At 44.7% G+C, this 23,780-nt stretch overlaps 1 protein-coding gene across 4 annotated transcripts; it reads left to right on the forward strand.

Annotated features, from left to right (window-relative positions):
- Positions 1-565: 565 nt before the first annotated feature.
- On the forward strand, positions 566-22,618 carry MAX (MYC associated factor X). Of its 4 annotated transcripts, none has more exons than XM_065871827.1 (5): positions 566-601; positions 1,332-1,358; positions 8,757-8,864; positions 21,058-21,181; positions 22,431-22,618. In XM_065871827.1, exons 1-5 carry the CDS (start codon positions 566-568, stop codon positions 22,616-22,618), a joined length of 483 nt encoding a protein of 160 aa, XP_065727899.1. The 4 variants fall into 4 exon arrangements, with proteins under 4 accessions (XP_065727899.1, XP_065727898.1, XP_065727900.1 ...); XM_065871826.1 differs by having other exon boundaries at positions 8,757-8,863; positions 21,051-21,181; XM_065871828.1 differs by lacking the exon at positions 1,332-1,358.
- Positions 22,619-23,780: the final 1,162 nt, after the last annotated feature.

The raw sequence follows: 23,780 nt of genomic DNA on the forward strand, positions 1-23,780 counted from the left end.
GAGCCCCAGCTCCCTCCACGTGTCCTGTCTTCCCAGCAGCCACCTCTGCTGCCTCCGGAGGAAAATCTCCTGACAACTCGCGGTCTGCGGACTACGACTCCCAGCAGGCACCGCGCCGCTTCTCTCTCCGCCCCCTCTCCACGGGGCACGCAGGCGCTCTGGGCTCCGTCAACAAGCTGGGCTGGCGACGACTGTTTACAGTTCCTTATGGGATTTGTAGTTTTTCTGGAGCTAGCTGGGCTGTCAGTCAAAGGGACAAGAACTACAAGTCTCGGCGGCCCCAGCGTGACGAGCCTGGTCACGTGGGAGGGGGCCGACCGGGCGTGCGTGCCGCCGTTGATCCGGTGCTGCAGTGAGGAGGTGGTTCTCGCCCGTGTTGTGTGTGTGTGTGTGTGTGTGTGTGTGTGTGCGCGTGTGTGTGAGTGTGTGTGAGTGAGTGAGAGAGCGAGTGAGTGAGTGTGTGTGTGGGGGGACTCGGCTTGTTGTTGTCGGTGACTTCCCCCTCCCCTCCACCCCTCCCCCTTCCCCGCCGCCGCTGCAGTGGCCGCTCCCTGGGCCGTAGGAAATGAGCGATAACGATGACATCGAGGTGGAGAGCGACGTGAGTCCTGGGGCTTCTTCCTTCCCTTGCGGGTTGTCAGGCGGGGACAGCGGCCGGGGTTCTCAGCAGGGCGACGGCGGTAGGGGGCCGGGCAGCCGCCGCCTCCTTCCCCTTCCTCACCCTGGGCCGGGACCGCCTCCGTCGCGCTCCCGGCTCGCTCTCCTCCGGGCTCTTGGCCGGAGCGGCCTTCTGGGACTGGAGGTGGGGAGGAGACACGCGGCCTCTGGGACCCCCACCTCCCCCGGTGGAGGAAGGTGCTGCGGCCTCCCGTTCCCACCCTATCCAGTTCAGGATCCGGGGGACAGGGACGGGGTGCGCTCGGGATCCCATTGTCCGGATCCTGGGGAAGGGCACCGCGCTTAGGACCTGCTCCCTCGGCCCGCGACCCCCTCCTCCCGTGACCCGCGGCGGATCCTGGCTGGTGAAGGAGGGCGGAGAGGGCTTGGGAGTGCCCAGACGCCCTGAGCTGGGTGCGAGGAGAGGAGGCAGTGCTCTGGACCCCCTCCCTCTGTCCCGGGTCGGATGCCGGAAGGAGGGGCGGCGCTCGGGACCCCCCTGCCCCGCTACCGGATCCCGCTAGGGGGGATGGGAGCGTGGGATGGGGAGGGGGGTGTAGGGCTGACTCCCCACCCGCCGCTTCCTCTGCCGCCGGCATTTTCTTTCTTATTATTGAATGTGAAGTGTAAAAATAACTTCTATATTTTCTATTTTTTTCTCTCTCTTATTCCAGGAAGAGCAACCGAGGTTTCAATCAGCGGTACGTCTCCTACTCTCCGTTTCATTTTCATTTCCGTTCAATTCTAGTCCTTTTTGGGGTCAGAGAGAAAAAGAGATCGTTTTATTACTTTTAATATTGTAGTAAACTCTCCTGTTAATCGCTAAGGTGAGGTGGGGCCTTGTTCTGGGGTTCTAGGTGGGGGCGGCGGGCTTGCGAACCTCATAATTCTAGGTTCTCAGGTGGTGAGTTTCAGTGACTATAGGTGAGTGAGAATTTGTATGCAAGGAAATGAATCCTGTAGGTTTCCGCTGGGGGCTCTAGCTGTCACTATAGAAGTGGGAAATGAGAAACACATCATGTTGAAGTAAATTGTAGTATTATTTCAGGGAAAAGTGGCCAGATTTACTTAGGAACAAGTAGGTTCTAAACCGTATCTGCATAGTTGTGTGAAGTTGAAGGCACATGCAGTAATCAACCTTTAACCAAAAGTCACGTGACTGCTGTAGACCTATGGAATCTAGCACAACCTGGTATTATTCTAATGCAGAAATTGGAAATGTAGAGGGGCCAAAGGTTGAATGTGAACGTGTCACATTCAGCTGCTTATTGTGGTCTGACTATATTTGAGTTGAAGGAGCAGTATAAAGACAAAAAGAACTGTTGAAGAAAAGTGGCACTGTAGAGAGAGGTTTGTCAAGAGGTGATGGTTAAGACCATAAGGTGTTGTTAGTAATTTCTCAGAGTTTGGATATTAATGTTCTCAGTGGATGGTTCTGTGGATTAAGATAGACACAAATCTCATGTCCTTGGAGTCTGAGATAGTACTATGGGTGTTCCATGAATAGATTAGAGGGAGAAAAAGGAATAGAGACAAAATAAATCAGAATCAGAGGAGAAGAGAAATGAGTAAACCATAGCATCTAACATTTGACAGATGGGAGCAGTAGGAAGTGTAGAGAATGAGGGTCCAAAATTTAGATGTCTCTAGGGGGCCCAGGCAGTGAGATAGTCAGGAATAGAGAGCAGAGGTGAGGACTGGGGTACTAGAGAGCACATGCCTCTTCTAAAAAGGCAGTCACTAAAGTCCAGTGGGTTGCTGTTATGTGGGAATGAGGGCTTAGTGTTGTCTTATCTTCCTATTTTAAAAGAAAGATTACAAATCCAGACTTTGATGTTATTTTTCTGATTTTTAAAATAATGTATGAGACAATCAAGTTGTTTAGGGGCTTGTTACAACTTGCCAGATGCCACTTTGAGACCTCTGGTCTAATAATTTCATTATCACAGGATAAAAGCAAGCCCTCTTAATCGTACCTGCTTTTCATTAGAGCACAGATTCTAAGGTTGTCGAAGGAATTAGGCATTTAGAAAAACTTTACTTATGGAAAGCTGATATTTCCATAAAATCCAAGAATGCAGTTGTTCCAGGGGTTTTAAAATTATCCCTGGGTACTAGTCACTAAAAAAGAATTTGTTTTGTTTTATTTTTCCTTGAAGTATTTGAAGACAATACTTTGAATATTTGAAGTATTGTCAGATACTTAATATTTATACATACGTTTGAAAATTAAATTCCTTTTTTTCAGTTACTGTTATCCTTAATAATGTAAACAAGGAATTTCATGTTTGGAACACAGTCTGTTTAAAACATTTTTTTCCTCCAAGTCTCCGGTTGTAAAATCTGCCCTAGGGCTTGATCAGGATTGGAGGGTAGGGATTGTTTAGGCTTCCTTTGAAGAATCATTATTTAAATTGGAATTATATTGGCTTTCCAGTGAGATAAGGATTTTCTTTGTGAAATTTTGGCTTCCAGTTCTTGAGCGCTTTCTGCTTTTCAGAATGCTCGTCCACTTGGCTGTTGATGTAAATCGTTTTATTAAATTATGAAAATGTCCCCACTCTCCTAGAGTGCTCATCTCATTGTCTGGTCTGGAGGCTTTCAGTTCGCTGTTAAGGTACTTAGGATTTTTCCCTTTGATTTTGGAGGGTGGACACAGGGAGTGGTTCTGACCCTTTGTTTTTAATTTGACACATCTACTTGCTGAGACATTTAAATATTATCTGTTACAAGATAATCACAATGGCGTAGAGAGAAGAAGCAATAGACAAATTTCATAGCATATCAAGCAATTATTGTGAACACGTAGGGTAAAAAGGATTTTTTTTTCTGTGTAACTATGTTTATTTCCTGACATTTAGTATAGATAAATATATATATTTTTTAATTTGGGGGAAACTGTTCTTAAGCTTTGCCTTCGTTCAGAAAAGGGTGTGGACTGTGAACAACCAAATATTTAGAACTGCAAAAGAACTTTTAAAAAGTTATTTTGAAATGGTCCTGTGGGTCCTAACATAAAAAGAGGTATTCATTCATGTTTTATAATGTCACTACAATAGCTACAGCCTTACTACATAAGAAATGTAGGATACTCAGCAATAACAGAGTGAGGAAGTGAGGCTAACAGTAACAGAAAGTGAAACTGATTTGACGAGTATTTTTTTCTGTTGCCTCAATGTGAACAGAAAACAACTTCTCCGGTGACCAGTAAGCTTTGTTAAAGGAAGTAACCCCAAACAATAATTTATATTATTAAATTCAATATGTCTCAGAATCCCACTGATATTATTTTATTTTTATTATTTTTTTGGAGGGAAAAAGTTGCATTTCAAAGACAGTTTTCTGGGGCAGGTATATTTCATTCAAGGTGATCTTTGTTTTATTTCTGCTTGAGATTTTTTTTTTTTTTTTTAAAGAATGAATGTATACAAGAAACGTAGGGTTAGTGTGTTAGTCGGAAGCCTAAGACCTTTTTCGGCTTATCCTTCATGACAGCTGCACGTGTTTCAGTTACAGTATATCTTTGGCGGGGTGGGGGGGGGGTGGTTAGAAACAGATTTGTACAATTCTGTTTCTGGACCTTTCTGGTATGAAATATTTCTAACTTCTCAGAGCTCTTTGTTTCTTTAGAAATTGCAATGTGTTCAGAAGGGAATGAGCTTGGTCACCTTTGAGATGGGAATTTACTCAGGAAGCTACTGTCTTTTACCTGGAATTAGTTGTGTGGCGGAAGTGCTACATGATACATGTACTTTGTGTCTGCTTAGAGTGTTGACAGTAATGTGGATGCCAGGTTGGGTTCCTAAAAATACCTGTTGAAGGGTGTTCTTATATTTAAAAGTCTTTTTTCAACATTCCAGTAATGGTAAAATAGTTGATCAAGGAAAATGGGTATTGTATGATGGCATATTTGGATGATAGCGTTCCCAAGTTTTTTTAGGCACCAAGTGATTCTTTTGAATAGCCTGGAAAACACATGTATGTATTGGATTTTAAAAATGTATACCAGGCAGTCGGCTTCAAACAGGAGAGGTGTTGGGAAGTTGCAATTTATATCTCCTATTAAGGACTTTTGTGAATTTCTCATCCTAGCTGCCCATAATTTCATGTTGCAATTTTTATGTTGATTAAAGTGAATTAAGTTGCTTAGAAATTCAGTTTTATTTATCCTATTTGCTTCCCATCAGAAGTAGTAAATAGATCTTTTCTGATGAGAATTTTGAGCCTGTGTATTTCCAGTGTTAGTGTTTAATAAGAGTAGCTTATTAAGTAATCGTAAGCAACACTATCTTCTTTCTAAAATATAGCCTTTAAATTTCTTAAAGGCAGTAAATGTTTACTGGGCAACTCTAATTCCATATATGGTGGGAGTTTTCTATATTGGAATTGAGAAGATTCCCCTTATAGATGGGGTTAGGTGTCACGTGACCTGCAAGAGAGGGCATTGCTCTGGAGAACCTTGGTCATACTTGAATAATGGATCATTCATTTCACCTTGTGATTTGCCTACCTAGAACTTGCAGGAAATAATGCTGCTGACTGATGTAATGCCTTTAAGGAAGATGTATTCTCTATGCATTAAGTTGGAAGGAAATAATTTAAAGAGATTTCTTCAGTTTTGAACAGCCCTCCTTAGCTTGAATGACCTACTGCCAGTTTAGCAACTTCTTGGCTAAGAAAATAACATTTGCCTTCAACATTTAACAACACTTAAGATAACATGTGCTTGTTAGTGTCAGAGATGGACAAATTGTAGGTGAAGATTTTTACTCTGGCTGCCAGTATGGAAAGTTTGGTGGAAATAATACTGAGAGGCTGAATAAAAACCTTGGCAGAGATGTCAAAGCTGGAATCGATTTGGTGTCGGAGTTCCTGTTGAGCATCTGTGGGCCACTCTTAAGATCACACGGCTCTTTAGTATTTCTGTTAGCCTAGGATGCCCTGAAGGAAGGGTTGTCTGCTGGAAACTGCAAATCCAGCGTACTTAAAGAGTGACAGCATCCAGCCACTGCTCCTGTAGGATGTATAGGGGAGGTATTTGTGGGCCTGCTGTTCAGCCCAAGAATGTTTCTGTTGTCTCCTAGAATTTGGTTGGTATCACCCGTTTTCATTATCAAACATCTTTCTTAGTATAGCTGAGAGAAAGCTGACTCATCTGAGTTGAGCTTTATTTGTTCAAGACACAACAATTGTTTGGCCCTTCCCCACCTGTTGTTTTTTTTTAAACTAGTTTTGAGTTTGTGGGAGGATCTCAGGTGCCTTAAACTGGGAGTCTTCAAATCTTGTCCCTTTCAAAAAGGGTTGCCAGCAAGCAAAGATAGTTAACAAAGCAGTGATAAGCCTGGCAACTGGCCCTCCATTTGGATGAGTAGCGGGGGAAGGGAATTCATTCGGCTGGACGTTTGGAAATGTTTCCCAAACAGAATTCTCAGTCTTGTGTAAAGGTTTTTCATACATGTAAAGGTCTTTCAAGCCACTAGAGGTATTATTTAGTTCAGAGTTGCCTGGAATTAGGCATGTTAGTTCTGCATGTTTTTAACTTGCTCTTTAAAATGAGGCTGGAGAAGAAGAAAAATGCATCATTGCCATTGTCTCTGAGAGCCTTAAAATGGACTCCGGTTAAGTGTAGCAGCTTGGGGATGGACATGGCAGCAGGGAATGGTCTAAGATTCCACTCTTCTGCTGGTTAAATTGGGCCTGGAACCACCACAGAAATTCCATCCACTGCTTTGAGAACAACAGTCCCCAGCCCAGGCTTTCTACCAGGCAGTGGACTGCTGCCTTTCCTTGTTGAGCCAACTTCTCAAACTTGGCTGGCTTCCCAGATGAGAAGCCAAGATTTCTGCTGATGGTCCACAGCCAAGTTCACTTACAATCCTCTAACCGAAGACTTGTCCATTTGAGTCCTTTCAGGGCTCAGTGAATGGGAAGGGGGTAGTGCATTGTGGGGATGATTTTGGTGTTAGATTATACTTAGCTCCACCCTTCTAGTGCAGGCGTGAGTGAAACCAAGTCCAACTTGATTCTAGCCATTTGAGATTTGCAGGGCTCTCCCAGAAAGAAAACAGACAATTAGAATTTTATTTGTATCAACAAGAGGGATTGTGGGTAACTGGTGTCACTGCTTGTGTGCACAGCTCTTAAGCTGGGAGGAGGGCCAGGAATCAGGGTGATTTAGTAGACAGGAGTATCTTGGGCTGCTGCTGGATACCAAAGCTGGGCGATTATTTTGCACGTAAATAAACCATCCTAGGGAGTGTGTAGCAAACACAGGAGAGACAGATATGTGCCAAATGCCATCTCTCAGCCCTCTAAGTCTTTAGTCTAAGACCCAGCCAACTTACCTATGTATCAACAGATGACTAGAGGGAATGGTAAGTTAGAAAAGGACTAGGTACTTAAACACGTTTAATTCTTTCAGGCTCTTCGTACTGCTGATAGAAGGAACCTGCACTTTTCCTGCTCTAATGCTGTATGATACCTTCCTCTAGCCTCAGGTTATCTGATCATTCCCTCAGTTTCCCTGTAAATTCCACATATCCCTGGAGTTCGGCAGACACACATTTTTACAGAGAATCCAGGCATAAGATTAGGAGAGCTTTAGAAGTGTTCCAGGCATCTGCCCTGAAAATGAGTGCTATGCCATGGAGAATCATGGCTGTGATGGGAACCATGTTTCCAGTTCAGCAGAGCTACAGGTGAGGTGTTGTGCTCGAGAGACCAGGAAGTGACTAAAATTACCACAGCTGCTCACAGCCTCTTCCTCTGTAATGACTCAGACTCTTAGGATTAGATACTAGAATTTCAAGTCCTTTCATTCCTATAACTCTTGTCTCTATAGACTTTTGTCCGAACATCTTGTCTAGTATAAAGATTCATTTGAGGCATTCTTGTGCTAAGCCAAGTTATTTACTCCTGTAAAAATTCCTGGTGCTGTGTCTGGGTAGATTAAAGCTACCTGAACTTCCTCTGTACAGACTTCCTCTTTAGGTTAGCCCAGTGCAACCTTGTGTATTGGGGGTAAATTCTCAGAGTATAGTATTTCCCATAATTCCCGGAGTGCAGATGTGAAGTTCGTGCTTTAGGTTAAGTGAGCGTTTGTGCTTCATTGGAGGGACCGCCCCTTTAATGGGGACCTGCCAAAGCTCTCTTGCAGTGTTCTCCAGCACTGTCACTTCCACCCGAAGCCAGTGTATTTTGCCACTGATTACTTGGCATCTCTGTCCCTCTCCAGCTGATTGTTCTTTGTGATTCTAAGCAGGACTGGATAAGGAGTTTGGTCTTTGGGGATTTAGATACCGCCAAATAAGCATGATGCGCCACAGGTGCCTGAGGAGGTGTATTGAGAATATGTGAGTGTCAGAGGTTTACTGTCTGAGGACCGCCTTTCTGGCAGCCTGTGTGAGGGAAGCCCTTGGCTGAATATCACCTTAGATGCACTTTAAAAAGTAGGAGCTCAGAATGCAGTTGGCGTCTATATCAGCTCTGTCATAATGATCGCAGATTCATGCATCTGGGTTTTCTAGAGGTTTTAGTTTCTATTGTATGATTTGGCAAGAAGGTCTTAAAACTAGTACCTCTTAGCGAGCTGGAGACCAGAGCAGACTCATGGTGATGGATGGTTTCACATGGAAAGAAACAGTGCACCAGTGACCTAACTCCTTTCCTGGGTACCCACCGTGGGGAATCTCTTACAGTGGGGGTGATCACATCTTATGAAGGGGCCCACTGGCAGCTTTTCCCTGGTCACCTCCCAGCCATGGACTGGCGGCTGTTGTGTCACATAAGTAAGTTGTGGGAGAAAACTGATGCTGCAGGAGAGCCACACCTTGTCCCCATGAATAACTTTTATTTTACTTATGCATGAACTGGATGCATCGAGCTACTTTGGATGTTCCTGTCGAAAGCCTTGCTCACCCCTTTCTCCCCCTTTAGCAGAGCCTAATTCTGGAGACTCCTAACTGCCCACTTCGACAAATCCTTCCCAGTCCAGTCACCTGGGACAGCGCTGACAGCATATACTTCCAGGCTGTACCCATTCACCTGTACCAAGCAGAAGGACTGACATCACTAATGTGCTCTTTCTCCCATTCTTCCAGGCTGACAAACGGGCTCATCATAATGCACTGGAACGAAAACGTAGGGACCACATCAAAGACAGCTTTCACAGTTTGCGGGACTCGGTCCCATCACTCCAAGGAGAGAAGGTGAGTTTATTGAGAAAGCTGATTAGCTTAGCCACCACTAACTTGGAACTCACTGTGGGGCTTAGCAGGGCATTCACCTTTCTGGAAAGAAATGGAGTCAGCGATATTTGGGTGACACGGTTTCCTTAATCTTTGATTCTTCAGAGAGTCATCACACATCTTACCTACTGTAGTTCATCCTTAGCAAACGATGTCAGATGTAATGGTGCTGCTTGTTAAGACATCAGTAGGAGCTCTCTTTTAAAATTAGTATTATGTATAATAAATTACTCATTCAAGAAATTATAACTATAGAGTGTAATATAGAGAGTAGCATATAGTAGTTTGGGATAATGCTAAGGATTCCAGAGGTCAGTGATTCTCTGGACCTCCGTGAGAATTCATTTTATATGGTTCGAAGTGAGTACTTATTTTAAATGAAACTTCCCAGGAATGTATGTGAACCAATCTGGACGCCAGTGATCTCCTAGTCCAACAGTTATTATTTCAAAGGCATATAAAGAGCATTTTTAATGTGGGACTTGAGTAAAGAGACGTGTTCATACGAAATGGAAGAAAAAATAACTACTCTTCTTCCACCATCCCCCTACCCCACTGGTGGCCTTCCAGAAACTGTTTTCCCTGGAGAGGTAGGCACCAGCTGTTTCTACATTTGCAAAACAAAGTCCGAAGCTTTGAGTAAAAAGTCTGTGGGTTAGGGTCACTCCTTGGAATTTGGAGAAAATATGTGTTTGCACAGTTTGTTCCATCCTTGACACACAATATAACTGGCTGCTCTCTGCAGCTATTCAGTGTATAAGTGGCAAACTTGGAAGAAGACCTGTGTGTTTTTGGTTTTTGGTTCAATAATGCAGTGTTAAAGAAGCAACCGAAAAAAAAAGCAACCGTTTTAAGAAAAATTTTTGCTTTCAGGTGGGCTTTGAATGGCTTTCCAGATTTAGCTCTGTGGTAGGAGTCCTGGTTTTGTTTGGTTATCCAGAATTAAACTTGGGACCATTATGGTTTCATTTTATTTATACTGCCAGTCTGGTAAGCCACTTGCTTTATATGTTATCTAAGGTGTGGCTGTGTGGCTATAAAGGATGGGGTAGGTCTGACCTTTATGCGAAACATAAAATAGGCCATGTAAATGCCTAGCATTGCAAAACCAGAATTTGCCCTAGGTTAGGCCTACTTAGTGTGCACTTGGCTTAATGGCCTTGGACCAACGTGCTTACCTGGAATAACAACATTCCTGGATACAACACTGTTAAGCACCACAGGAAATCTTTATGATGGGGGGAGAGGCTCACACTTTAGTCAGAGTACACATGTACAAAGGATTATCTCTTGTGTTTGTCTGAACTATTGACAGTAGGTGCTTATTCATACGCCATGGTATCAATTAAAATGGCTTTGGTGAAGTAAATGGACAAGAGCTACCTTTTTCTAAGTCTCACATCTAATCAGGAGTGGCGCCGGGGCAGCGTATCCCAAGAAACGGCCTGTGGATCACCCCCATCAGAATCACTACTGAATCTGTCTTTCTGGAGGCAGGCCTAGAGATATGTATTTATAACCTGCAGTCAGGTGATTCTTAGGCTTTCTTAAGTTCAAGAACACTTTGAGAGAGGTCAGTCTTAAGAGCTCAACTATACCTTTTTCTTTATCCAGTCTATTTTACATTGTCATAGCATTCTTCCTTAAGTCCTTAAAATCACATTACCCTAAATCCTGTTGTCTCCTTTCTTCAAGGAAGATGACAGTTTGAATTTGGTAACCTTACAAACCAAACAGTTGTCATTCTTTGTGGCCTATTCGTTTGTTCACTTACTCCATTCAGCAGATACTTACTGGGGGTCTGCTACATACCAGTCATTGTCCTAGATATTAGGAATACGGCAGTGAACAAAGTAGACAAAAGCAGAAGCTCTTAGTGTGGTGAGGAAAAGATAGAAAATGAACTAATAATTATATATATATAGTATGTCAGATAAGTGCTATGGAGAAAAACAGGGAAGGAAGGGTTGCAGTTTTCATTAGGGCAGACAAAAAAACACACTGGCAAGGCAACATCTGAGCAAAGACTTGAAGGAAGTGAAGGAAAGAACCATGCATCTATCTGGTGATTAGCATTCCAGGCCAGGGAAGGCGAGTGGAATAGTCCAGGGGCAGGAACCTGGGAACATTCCTGGGCCTGTCAAGGAGACAGAGGCCAGAGTGGCTGTAGCAGAGTGAGTGAAGGGACCATAGCATGAGATGAGGTCAGAGAAGTCGCACGACTAGGGGAAAGGAGTGGTCGAGGGGCCAGGTTTCTTCTAGCTGATCAAAGCCCCAGTGGAAGTTAACCAGGTGCCTTTCTGATTTCAGAATGCTTTTGTGTGTTCCAGTGCAAATGTTCATGTTGAGCGTGAATAAAGGAAGTAAGTGGCTGTTAGCTCTGGTTGAACCCCAACCCCTTCCCACTAAGTTCCACAATCTTCATTATTTTCCTTCCCTGCCAACACTGTTTCACAGATGCTGCAGTGAGTCTAACAGAATACTTTGGTCTCTCAGACTTCCTAGTTCTCCCTAAATGTTGCAGTTCTTTTTAAAGTGGTATTTGAACCAAAGGGAATTGAGTAATTCTTGATTTGGATTGCAGTAATTAAGGTTCTGACATTATGTAAATAATCATGAAATGATCATTTTGCCCTGTGAGTTTTGGGTGTGCTTAGATCAGTTTCTTGAAGCAAAGGCCCCCAGTCTCCTTTGACTTGTTCACCTTTATGTTCCAGGTGACTTCTCACTTAGTATTTGGATTATCTGTCCTATGTGTTCTAATAAGCCTTTTGTTTTTTAAAGAGAAACTAATACTGATTGAATTGGATCCTAACCAAGAATGGGGGGTACTTGTACTAAAACAACAACAACAAAAAAAAAACCCTTTAAACGTGAGACTCAAACTCTATTTATCCTTTGTTCCCTATATTTCTACTATAAAATGGTCACCTTTTGCTTAAGTAAAAAATTCAGTATTAACTAATATCTGTATTGCAATGTAAAATGAAATCTGCACACCAGTTCTCTGAGGTGAGTACTACACTATTATAATTGGACAATTACTACTGCTAGGGCTCCTGCCATCCTTAATGTATCAGAGATGAGGAAACAGGCTCAAGATCAGTCTATAGCTGGACAGGGACTAGAACTCAGGACTGCTGGTTGCCAAGTTCAATCTTTCTACCACACCATAGGGGTAAACAATTTAAGGATATTTTAAAGAAATCTTGCTTCAATTCTTATATCTTGTCTTTATATTGGGAGCTTCCCCTGGATAGGGTCAGTAATCTTGGCAGTATGTCATACTAGGGTTGCTACTAAAATATTGTCCCCTGAAGTAGCATATGTAGACAACACCAAAGTGCAGAGTTAAGGGTCACTGAAAGTTTATAAATTTGTCTGAGTCCACGTAGCTGTTCTGAGAAATAGATCATTATAGTTGGCAGTCCAGCTGGGTTTTGCCATAGGTCACATTGTTCACAAGTAGTCTCTTGAACTCTTGTTGCCTGAGCCTTTTGTTTCCCATAGTTTTTCCGCTGGACGTGGAGCCCACAGGAAAGATGGTCAACCAGAGTAAGGGCAGGAACGTCTGTGGTCCCACTTTTCAAAGGAAGACATTAGTGTTCTTGAACAGAATTATTCCTTGTTTTGAGGGTCCTTGGTTGGGTGCTAGGGAGTGTTGCCCAGTGGCTTGCTGGCACTGAGCTCATGCTGTTATGTGGGGGGCAAACGTGGTGGCGAGCCCATCAGTCTGCCTTTGCGTGGGGCTGGAATTCTGTGCCCACCCCCGGTGAGTTAGCCCCAGCACCTGCACCAGAGTGACTGTATCCAATCACAATGTCTCCTTAGCATGGCTGACTTTAGTGAAAGAAGGTTCTGTTTCAGTCGTGCCATATGTAGCTGAACAGTGGTGTATAGTAATTTTTCATCTTCTAGGTCTCTTCCTAAATGCTTATTTATCATACTTAATTGCTCTCTCAGGCAGTTGTGCTCTGAATTTCTCCTTTCTTGATAGAGCTATGTTATGTTAAAAAGAGATTATAACCTAAGATGAAAATAAAGAAGAAAAGTGTTTCTTCTAGTCAGCAAGTAAGAGTTCTTATAGTCAGTGAGTCAGTCCCTTTGTTTTAGGTGAGACTATGAAGGCACTGCCTCTGCCGGCTGCTGTCACAGACTCCGGCTCGTGGTAGGTTCCCAGAAAGGAGCTGAGGAGTGAGAGTGCCAGAGGAAACGGTGGGCTTGCTCAGCTCTGACGAAAACCGCCACAGCCCACATGGTTGTGCTCACGTTTTTATATGTGAGCACCGCAGAGATTTAAGAGGTTTAATGCATGGTGTCTACTCTTGAGGATCTTGCTCTCTTTTTGGGGGAGAGGATTATACCTAACAATTAACAATAATAAGATAACATGCTGAGCATCAAGTAAGAGGTTAAAACACTGAGCTAATTTGTTTCATCTTCGTTAAAGCCCAGTGTCCTTAACAGGTAGATGTTGAAACCAAATAGCCCCTTATACCAGGGGACATAGTAGTTCTTACTGCTGAAGGTCAGTCTCCCTGTTAAACTCACTCAGCACTGTGACCCGGGCTTATCCCAGGTGTAACTGTATACATATTTGTGTGGTTACTTGATGACTGTCTACCCGTCTCCCATACTACACTGTAGTAAGTACTGAAGGCAGGGAGAATATCTTTGGTCATATTTCTTCCCTTGGTGCCTGGCACACAGTAGGGAGCAGAGCGAATGTTTATTGACTGAAGGAAGGAAGCCCTCTCTCCACCTGGCCTTGTTACACTGGGAGGAGCTCACTCTAGTGGACACCCTTTAAGGCAGGCAGTTCATTCAGCAGCAGTGTTTCTGCATCATATCTGGGCTGCTAAAGGGGTTGTCTTTTAAATGAAATGTAAACTACAGCCCTACCCATTTCACCTTATTATTCAACAGGGTTATTACCTGGCCAGACTCCAACTTGGGCAGTTCTTTTATTCTTAAATTTTCTACATCTTAAGTTGTTGTCCATAGTTGTCCAGGTCTCCCTTAAGCTCCAGGCTCAGCAACTGTAAATGTACTGATTCATTGAATTCTTTGTTTAACTGTATTTTTGCACTGCCAGAGCCTCCAAGGGCTTTTCAGTGCCCATCAAGGTAAGGACTGGCATTCCATGTTCTCTGAATAAGGTACCCAACTTGTCCTCCTGCTTTTTCTGCTCCTTCCCTTACTGTGAAGCAGTGTACACCCTCCTCTGTTTCCCCAGGAATGTCATCTTCAGGTTTATCTTAGTTCTTTCCTTCCACCAAGGTCTCAACTCCAGCTTCACCACCCAGATGACATTGGGGTTTCACAATGAAGAGACCCACTTACAAGGGCTCCCCAGCTCCCCATGTTTCCTGCCCATGTGCCTTCCTGTGTTTCTCCCCAATGAGGCCTCCCCTGCCAGTCAGTCTCCACCTGCCCATTTTCAAGGGCTGTATCAAATGCCTCAGCACCCTGAGAACACTGGATTATCACTCTCCCTGACACCCCACTGGCCCTTTATGGGGCCTCTCCTGTGTCTTCCTTTTTTCTGTGACAGTTCTTATCACCTAACTGAAGGGTGCACTCCTTGAGGGCAGAAGCTTTGTCCATCCTTCTGGAAGTCTCTGCACTACAGAGTAGGGGAGGGCTCACTCCCATAGAGAGATTTGAAAGAAGAGGAATTGGTTACTGGGCCTTCCCTCCAGCATTTCTCTTTTCTTTCCCCTCTAACAAAATTGCAGAAACTTTGGAAAAATGGGAAGAAGAAAAACAGTACTTCCATTCCTCTAACACAACTACAACCTTTCCTTTATTCTAAGACAAGTGCTGTCCAGTGGAATTTTAATGTGAGCCACAAATAGCAGGTAAAATTAATTTTAATGATATATTTTATTTAACCTAATATACAGAAGTAAGTATGACTTCCATATATAATCAGTATAGTAAAAATTACTAGTGGGATATTTTATATTATTTTCTTGCGCTGTTTTGATAATCCAGTGTGTGTTTTATACTTACAGCACATCTCAATTCAGACTAGTTACATTTCTTTTTTTTAATTAATTTTTATTGGAGTATAGTTGCTTCACAATGTTGTGTTAGCTTCTACCACACAGCAAAACAAATCAGCCATACACATACATATATCCCCTCCCTTTTGGATTTCCCACCCATTTAGGATACCACAGTGCATTACAGACTAGTCACATTTCAGTACTTATTAGCCACCTGTGGCTGGTGGCTATTGTGCTGGACAGTGCGGTTCAAAGATGCACTCTCCCCACCCCACACCCCATTTTAACATGACTGAAATTGGGTGCCATCTTAAAGTGGATGTTAAACAAAGCTCGCCCCTTTTTTTTCCCTCCCCCGGCAAAGGCTGCTCTTAAATCCATGTGTTTACTGATGGAGTCTAGGAGACAAAAGAATAATGGTGTTATCTATCTGTGTATCCCCTCTGGTCTCTTCATACACATGCTTTTCATGGGTAAAGGCTATAGTTTGATGCTTTCACATAACGTGCCCTTTCCCCAAGTGATAGAGTGTTCATATTTAGCCATTAGGCGTGTTTCTTTTAACCATTCAGGTTACCTCCAGTCTTTTAACTTTATAAATAATGTAGTGATGACATCTTGGTGCATGTAGCTGTTTCTATAAAACAGATTCCCAGAAGTTGGATTGCTGGGTCTAGTGGTAAGAACATCTGATTTTTTGCTGTATGTTGCCAAAATGCTTTCCAGGAGGATTGTTTTCATGTCTTCTTTCTTTTCTTTCTTTCTCAAGCAAATTCTAAAGATTAGTCTTTTGGTATTGCTTTGAGAGTAGCAATTTTACCACCACTGGAATTTTTTTTGGAGGGGGTGACTAATAGGCAAAAGGTAGTAATTAATTTTGTATTTTGTTTATTGCCTGTGAGATTATATCCTTTTCCGCATGTTTATTTACTAGTTGTATTTCTTCTTTGAGGAAACCCTGTGCTCCCGTCCCTTGTGGTCAGAGTTTGATGGGGAAATGTCACACCTTCATTTCAGACTACCAAGGGCTCAAGATAAAAGAATACAGAGTTTGAAACATGATTTGTGTTGACCCTTAAACAAATGTCTGGCTCCCAGCTTTAATCCCTTAATGGGGCATGATAGCTTTGCCTTCCCCTAGTAATCAAGAAAATGGTCCTTTGGGCTTGGAAGGGCCAGGAGCAAGAAGCCTTTGAGGGGCCACATGGCTGTGCTGGCTCTGAGCCCACAGCCTTCCAGCCTCCCTTGTTGGCATTGATGGTGGTTCCATTTTGGAATGAACTACTTTAATACAGACCCGAATTTATTGTGCTTTGATATTTGTTTCCAGAACATGGCTTATTCAACTGAAAATGTACACCAGCTTTGCCATAGGCCTCCCTTTACCTTACTATGCATAGAATTTTGTGCAGGTTTCAGAAAATAATGGTTTTATTTTCTTTAAAATAACAAAACATGTCAACTGGTGAGTCAGGCAGTAGTTCTTTTTTCATTCCCCAGGATGTGGCGTTTTGGTTCTTGGCAGAACCAGGGCAGCCTGGTAGGATCTGATTTTGACAGGAGGAAAAAATGATAAATACAGCAAAGATGACTGTTTCTCAGGTCAGCATTAGGACCCTAGGGAAGAGCAACGGTGTTCCTAATGTTAACAAGCCAGTATGACTCTTCTTTTCCTCACCTCTCCCCACCTGCTTTCTAAACAACTTGGATTTTTGTCTAAACAAAGATTTACAGCTCCGGAAATGTGTGGGACTCTTGCCCTATATGAAAAATTTTGAGAACCACTACCTTAAATGGGATTTAATGACCTTGGATGTCATCCTAAGTGTCAGTGTTAACTACTTCAAGAATCATTTGGGGCCTTTAGGTGCTAATTAGAATCAGATTCTTGGGTTTGGGGCCTTGCGTGAAATAGGTAGTTGATGCTTGCTGCAGCACACCAGGTGAGTACACTCTGTTCCCAAACAGAGTTCTGTTCAAGTGGGTGCCTCTGGAGGCTGGGGTGGCCCTTTCCTCCATCTCCTTGCTGCTCTGGGCAGGGATGCAAACAGGCCAGCAACTGCGTATGCGCAGGAGAGGTGGCACAGGAACCGCTGGGTCCCTCTGCCACGCTGGGTCTTCTCCGCTGTCCATTTCGGGTTTCCCCTTCTTAGGTAATGAAGCCAGAGCAGTGCGGGGGGCCAGCGTTTCCCCTGGCCCAGGCCGAGGTTCAGTCAGTTCTTTCAAGCTAACTTGCATCTTCTGGCTTTTCTTCTGTATTTGCTTCTTCTCTGCTAGGGGTCACTTTGAGTTTCACCTGCCTTTAAAAGAAAAAGAAAAACAGTCTTCCTTCAATGCTGCTGTTACTACACGCTACTTTTTTTCAATTTCTTATTTTTTCAGCCTCATTCTTAAAACCAGTCTTCATCTTTGCTTCACCTTCAACTCACTCCTGCACCCATTACCTGTGTGAAGATGATTTACCTAAAATCACTCCTTCAAGGAAATCACCCTCAACAGGCTCTTCATTGACATCCTTATAGACAAATTGGGTGACTTTCATAGGCCTTTTCTTCCTGCTCAGACTCTCCAAATTCCATTGATCTTCTTCATTAGTTCCACAGCCGCCTCTCTGGTCCCAAAATAGGGTGTCCTGGAGGCCTGGGTTCAAATCTTGACTCACTGTTACCCACTGGTTATGTAATATCAGGCAAGTTACAGCTCTGTGCCTCAGTTTCCTCATTTATAAAATAGGGGAAATAACACATCAGAATATTGTATGAGGGTGCCTGGCATTTAGTAAGTACTCAGCTGCTGCCATTATCATCATCATTTGTATCGCTGTGTGCAGCCGTGGCTCTGGAACGCGATTGGGCAAGGGCGTCCAATGTCCTTTTGCGTGGCTCCCAGAGGGAAAGAGAAGCCTGACTACCGCTGTGCGATAAACTACTACCCAGAAGGCCCAATGCCTTTTCAGTGCCCTTGGCCATGGGCCATCCTGTGTCCAAACCATTAAAGAGATATGTTTCTGCTTAGAAAGGCAGAATGAGAATTGGTACCTTCTAATTGTAAAAACTAGCAGGAAAGAAATTATTCAGGTCCTTACTGGGTACCCAAAGGCAACAGTCAGTCTGTGGACATGTTGACCTACCAAGTGTCATCTGCTCAGGGACACTCACACGAAGATTGCTGACTTAGCCAACTGGGCACGGTTTAGAAAACAGAAACCAAAAGCCCAGGGCCACTCCATAGTCCAGGCTATAAAGCCCAGGGTTCTTGCTGGCTTTATGTCTGCTGTTCACAGTATAAACTCATAAAGGAAAGGGCCTGCCCACACCTTAACCCTGTGGCAGGTCACATGATCTTGCATGGTTTGTAAAACTGGAAGAGGGGATTTTAGTTGAGTCTAGCATTTTCTACCTTCAACCTTTTGCTTTCTCTTCCCTGGACTAGATGCACATGTAAATTTGGGGGAATTCTGTATTTCATACTTTAAATTTTTTCTTGTGGGACTTCTTGTTGAGTACCCTGGAGGGGGCAAAATAAAGTTAATTGAACCATGCTTTTGGACTTAGTAAGTGAGGGTCAGGGATACCCCAAGTGGCCTAGGTGCTTCTACTTAGGCACGGGGGTGTGTGGAGGAAGGGCGGTGCTTATTAGCTTTCTGGGGGCCTCGTGCTGGGTTTATTCCAATCTAGCCTTCTATGGAGACCTCTTGATCCCAAGACACTGTTTTCTGAGCATCTATGAATTTTATCTTTATCCAAAAACTGCCTTGAGGTGGAAAAACTTCCATCTCTCGTGGCATCTTTCTCTTTGGTTTGTTGTGCTGTGCTTACTTCTCCCTTTTCACTTCGTGGTTTCACGTATAAATATGTGAAGAAGAAACTGGAAGCGCTCAGGCTGCTACTCAGTGTGGTCATTTGTTAAAAATTATCTCTGAACATTTGCAAGCGCCACCAGGGAAGTCCGCAAGTGCTCTCTTGTTCAGAGATTTTGCTTTTTTCCCTTGTGCCAGATGCAAATGAGGAGTTAAATAAGGGTTAATGTTGCTTTCTGGGAACAACAGTTAGTTGAAAAAATAGACAAATATAAAGAGAGACTGGGATGTAAATATGCATAACAATTAGATCAGTGATGGAGTGCATAGAATTTAGAAGGCTAGGTGGGATCTGAGAGAACTTCTTATCAGATAAGGAGTAGCCACCGAGAGAAATACTGTGTCTGCAGTCACAGAGCCCATTAAAGACAGGACCTAGGAGGTACCCGTCTCCTGGATTCCTAAACTCTTCTCCCCACTCTGCCACCTATCCCACAATACTTGTTTTTAATCCCATCTCTAGTGTCCAGAGAGGCAGGGTATTTTAATTAGTCCCTTCTAAATATGTGCCCACCTTTTTTTTTTTTTTTTTTTTTCATTTTATCACTTAGTAATTAACCCTAATAAGTCCCCTTTGGCAGAAATGGGAAACAGCTTCTGAAGCGACCTTGTAGCCAGAGTTGCAAGCCCCCGTTGGTAGGTGCTCTCATTCATTTCTACATAAGCTGACTTACTCCACTAAAGAAATAGGCCTGGTCCTGTCCCCACTCTCATGCCCTTGCTTGTGCTATTCTCCCTGCCCAGAGCAACCTTTCCCACAGATTCCACCTCAGTCTAACCCAGGGTTCACTGGTTCAGATAGGAGCCTGTGTGTGCAGAGCCGAGGCTAATGCTTGGCACTCAGAAGGTGATCACCCCAGCCAGAAGCCATCTTTCCCATGGCCTTTCTAATCTGTACTACTCAAGTTACACTTGTTGGTACTGCCCTGTGATTTGTCTGTATATAAATACATTTATCTCCTCAACTAGATAGTAAGTTAGCTTCTGGGCAAAAGAAGCCATGACTAATACATTTTGTTTCCCCACAGTGTCTGCTCCGTGCCTTGCATGTAATTAGCACCAGACAAAAACGGTTGAATATGAACAATTTCCCTTTGAGGAGGTTGCCTTAAGGATGCTATAAGAGGAAAGCCTGGAAACTCTAGTACTTGTGAGAACTGGTGAATAAACCCAGGCCTTCCAAACCTCTCTGATACCCAGCCCTGCTGAAGTCTATGAGTTGAGATTGTCAGAATATACTACAGGTGGATTTAGTTTCGCTCGCCTGAGTGTGGCTGTTTTCTTTGCCACTTAAGAAGCTTTGCTGCAGTTCAGGTGCCTGAGGTGCCTCACCACCATACTTCGGCTACTAGACTACCCTGCCTTGAGCTTCAGTTCTTTTGGCTTTGTACCATTCCACCAGTTCAGCTTGTTGGCTGCCTGGCCATGAGTAACTCTGGCCATGTTTGCAACCTGGAGGGAATCTTCCAGGTACTTTTGACCTCCAGGGGCCGAGTAACCTGACATCCATTTTATTAGCTCATTAACTTGTTCCTCTGACAGGGCAGTGCCTAGGCTACCCACAGCCATGTTAAAGGTGTCGTGGCTTCCTGAAATGGCCCAATCTCACGCCCTTCCTGTGTTGACATCAAGCTCTGACAGCTTTCACAAAATTCTCTTTAGCCAGTTAGGCTGAAATCATGACAAAGCAGCATGGCTCAGTTGGAACTAGTTAACAACGGTCTGAAAGCTTGTCTGAAATCTAGGACCTTGATGAACAACATTGTACCCATTCCCATCCTGAGCCACCTCCAGCTGAGATCTTGATCTTGTCTTTCTGGACCAGCTGCCTGTAGCCAGGCCCTAGCAGAGAGTGAATGGCCCAAGGTCTCAGTTAAGTAGCATTTTAATGTTTTCAGAATAGCCTGGCTGAAGACATGAAAGCAACCTAAAGAACCAGAGCGGGTGGGCAGGGTACAAGTTCAGGAGTGAGTTGGACCTGCGTTTGAATCCAGGCTCTACACTCTTTTATTTTGAATAAACCAGTAAACTTCTCTGAGCCTTGGGTTCCTGGTGGAGCTACCTCTCTCAGAGAGAGCCAGTGAGGTAAGCTATGTAAAGCAGCTGGTGCCTTGACTGGTATGAACAAGATTCCCGATAGCACTTACGCTGTTTCCTCAGCCTTGTGCCCCCTGACCCTCCTGCTTCCATTCCCTCATGCCGTCTTTGCTGAAAGGCATGGTTTCTTCACTGCGTGGACTAGGTCTTTATTTTGTCCCCTTTGCTTTTTCTCATATTGCAACAGGCATCCCGGGCCCAAATCCTAGACAAAGCCACAGAGTATATCCAGTATATGCGAAGGAAAAACCACACACACCAGCAAGATATTGATGACCTCAAGCGGCAGAATGCTCTTCTGGAGCAGCAAGGTGAGCAGCAGAGCTTGTGGGGCATCTGGCCCTGCTGTGCTCCAGCCAGGTCAGGGCTTCGCACCCAGGCCTGCTGAGTCAGAACCAGTTACGGAGTGTGTGCTCCTAAGCAGCTGTGGCCCTGCTTCTTGGGCCTGAGTAGTCGAGTGTAGAGCCATCCTGAGGAAGGCCCTGAGCCCTCGGTGAGGGAACAGTGGAGTATAGGGGTTAGACACTGGAGACTTTTTTCTGACCTGCTCTCTCTCCCCTTCTTGGGGCTCAGGTGCTCTGCTTGTCGTAGGGGTCACACCTGGCATCAGGTGTCTCAAAAGAGCTGTGAGGTCCTTGAATTGGAGTGTGCTGTGTAAGCGCCACAGAGACTCCAGGTGTTCAGGGACAGTGAGCGCTCCCCGTTGTCAACGGTAGTCCAATCAGGGCAGCCTATGGGCCAGGCCCATGCTGTTCTCCAATGCTCACATCCGCCTTTTCCTACAACCACAGGGGAAAGCGAGAGCTGATCAAGTTCTTTGTTCCTGGGGAATTCACTTCTCTTCCTCCCTCATGGAAGATGCAAGTAAAAGGAAATGCAAGTAACCACCTGGGTTAGAACACCTCAAATAAACTAAACTAAAATAAATGGGCTGACCTTCCAGGCTCAAGATGAGCTGAAACGAGGGCTGGGCAGTGGGAGGCGGCAGCGGGTTGGTCACCGGGCCGAGCAGCCTGCATGTAGGGGCCGTGTGTCGGAAAGCCCAGGTATTCTGTGTGTATTGGTGACTTGCTTCCAAGTGTCCAGCTTGTCTTTCCAAGTGGATCTTGTACATGAGAGCTAAGCCAAAACTTTTCTTTGGCTGATACATCTTCTGTCATCCTTTCCTGTTGATGTGTGGCCTTCACACCCTTGTGGAGCCTGGCGTTGCCAGGCCAGCTTCGCTGTTACTGCACCGCTGGGTCCCACAGGGAGCTCGTGCTCCTGTCTCTGTACTGGGCTTCCACAGCAGGACAGTGACATCACAAGCCTTCTCTTTAGGGTTGGGTGGCATTGCAGAGTGGCTGGCCGCATCCACTGAGCGCTCAGCTCTGGCTGGGAAAGGCAGAGGGAAACGAAGTGTGCAGGTGGAACAGCCACCAGAAGGGAGTTACTTATGAGCCACCCTGAGCCTCGGGGGCCAGCAAGCCCTTCGGAAGAACAGGCTGGACCCTGACCTGAGACTCGGTTACTCCCCAAGTCTCCAGAAGGCTATAACCCGCTCGCTTGGTTGCCTTTCAGTCCGTGCACTGGAGAAGGCGAGGTCGAGTGCCCAACTGCAGACCAACTACCCCTCCTCAGACAACAGCCTCTACACCAACGCCAAGGGCAGCACCATCTCTGCCTTCGATGGGGGCTCAGACTCCAGCTCGGAGTCGGAGCCCGAAGAGCCCCAAAGCAGGAAGAAGCTCCGGATGGAGGCCAGCTAAGCTCCACGGGGCAGGCCAGCAATAAAAACTGTCTGTCTCCTCCATCGTCTTACCCTCTTTTCAGTTCATCTTTAAAACCCTCAGAACCATTTAAGAGACTCTTTTTTTCTTTTTTTTTTTTTTTTTTAATTTTATTTTTACGTAGAAGCTCTTGGACAACAGCTCTCGTTCTCCTTCCCCATTTCCACTATTTTTTTTTTTTTAACGTTTCCCTTCAGGGATTCCCTGTCCCCACCAGGAATATTCAAACCAAAACACCCCAACTTGGCAGCTTTTTCTGTGGAGGACAGACGGCCGGCCAGACCTCTGAGCACATGGTGTCCTGACCACCCACCAGCTCCTCCAGCCCTGCCGGGCTCATGTGCCCCGGGGACTCCTGCCCCTCCCAGGCCTCTCCTCCCGGGCCACCCTCACCTCTGTTTGATAGACTTTGTGAATCTGTGGACTGCTCTACTTTAAGAAGATGACCAGTTTGGAATAATCAGAATTATTCCCCCTTCTTTTTAAGGATTTTTTTTTTTTTCCCCTAAAAGGCTATTTATCGCTCCTGTTGAAAGACCAGAGATCCTTGAAGAAGTTTGTGGTATAAAAGGAAGTGGGGACAGATTTGCAGCGCAGAGTCTTTGGCCTGTTTCACTCCTGCTTCTCTCAGCCAGCCTTAGGGAGGGCCGCGTGACACTCGTGTGGTTTGTTGGGGGACAGCAGCAGTGAGGCGGTAGCCACCAGGGGGTGGGAGGGGGTGGGACGAGGAGGGAGGGTAGGGTGGGGTAGAGGTTTTGTATTGAGGGCCAGTGATGATGTTTTGATATTTATTTCCTGCTACTGAAATTTGAATCTGAGTGAATTGTCCCTATTTCTGATGATGTCAGTATTGCAAAACGACAGATTCATAAAGTAATGATCAAATCTTCCTTTCTTTCCGTGTGTATTTCTAAGAAATAGAGCCAACTGATTTTCTATGTAAATACCAAGAGCGGTTCACCTCATACTAAACCCACACCCCAGTGCAGACCCCTCCCCACCCTCGTCCCTCTCCCCTTCCAGCTGTCCTGGAACCTGTCCCCATTATGTGATCCAGCCCTGGTTCTGGCTGCGGTCCGCAGATCCCAGTGAAGGGTTTTGTGTGTTTAGGCCTCATTTCTTTGTCTTTTTCCTACTCTGT

Source organism: Phocoena phocoena, chromosome 2 (genome assembly GCF_963924675.1).
Source record: "Phocoena phocoena chromosome 2, mPhoPho1.1, whole genome shotgun sequence".
Classification (NCBI taxonomy): domain Eukaryota; kingdom Metazoa; phylum Chordata; class Mammalia; order Artiodactyla; family Phocoenidae; genus Phocoena; species Phocoena phocoena.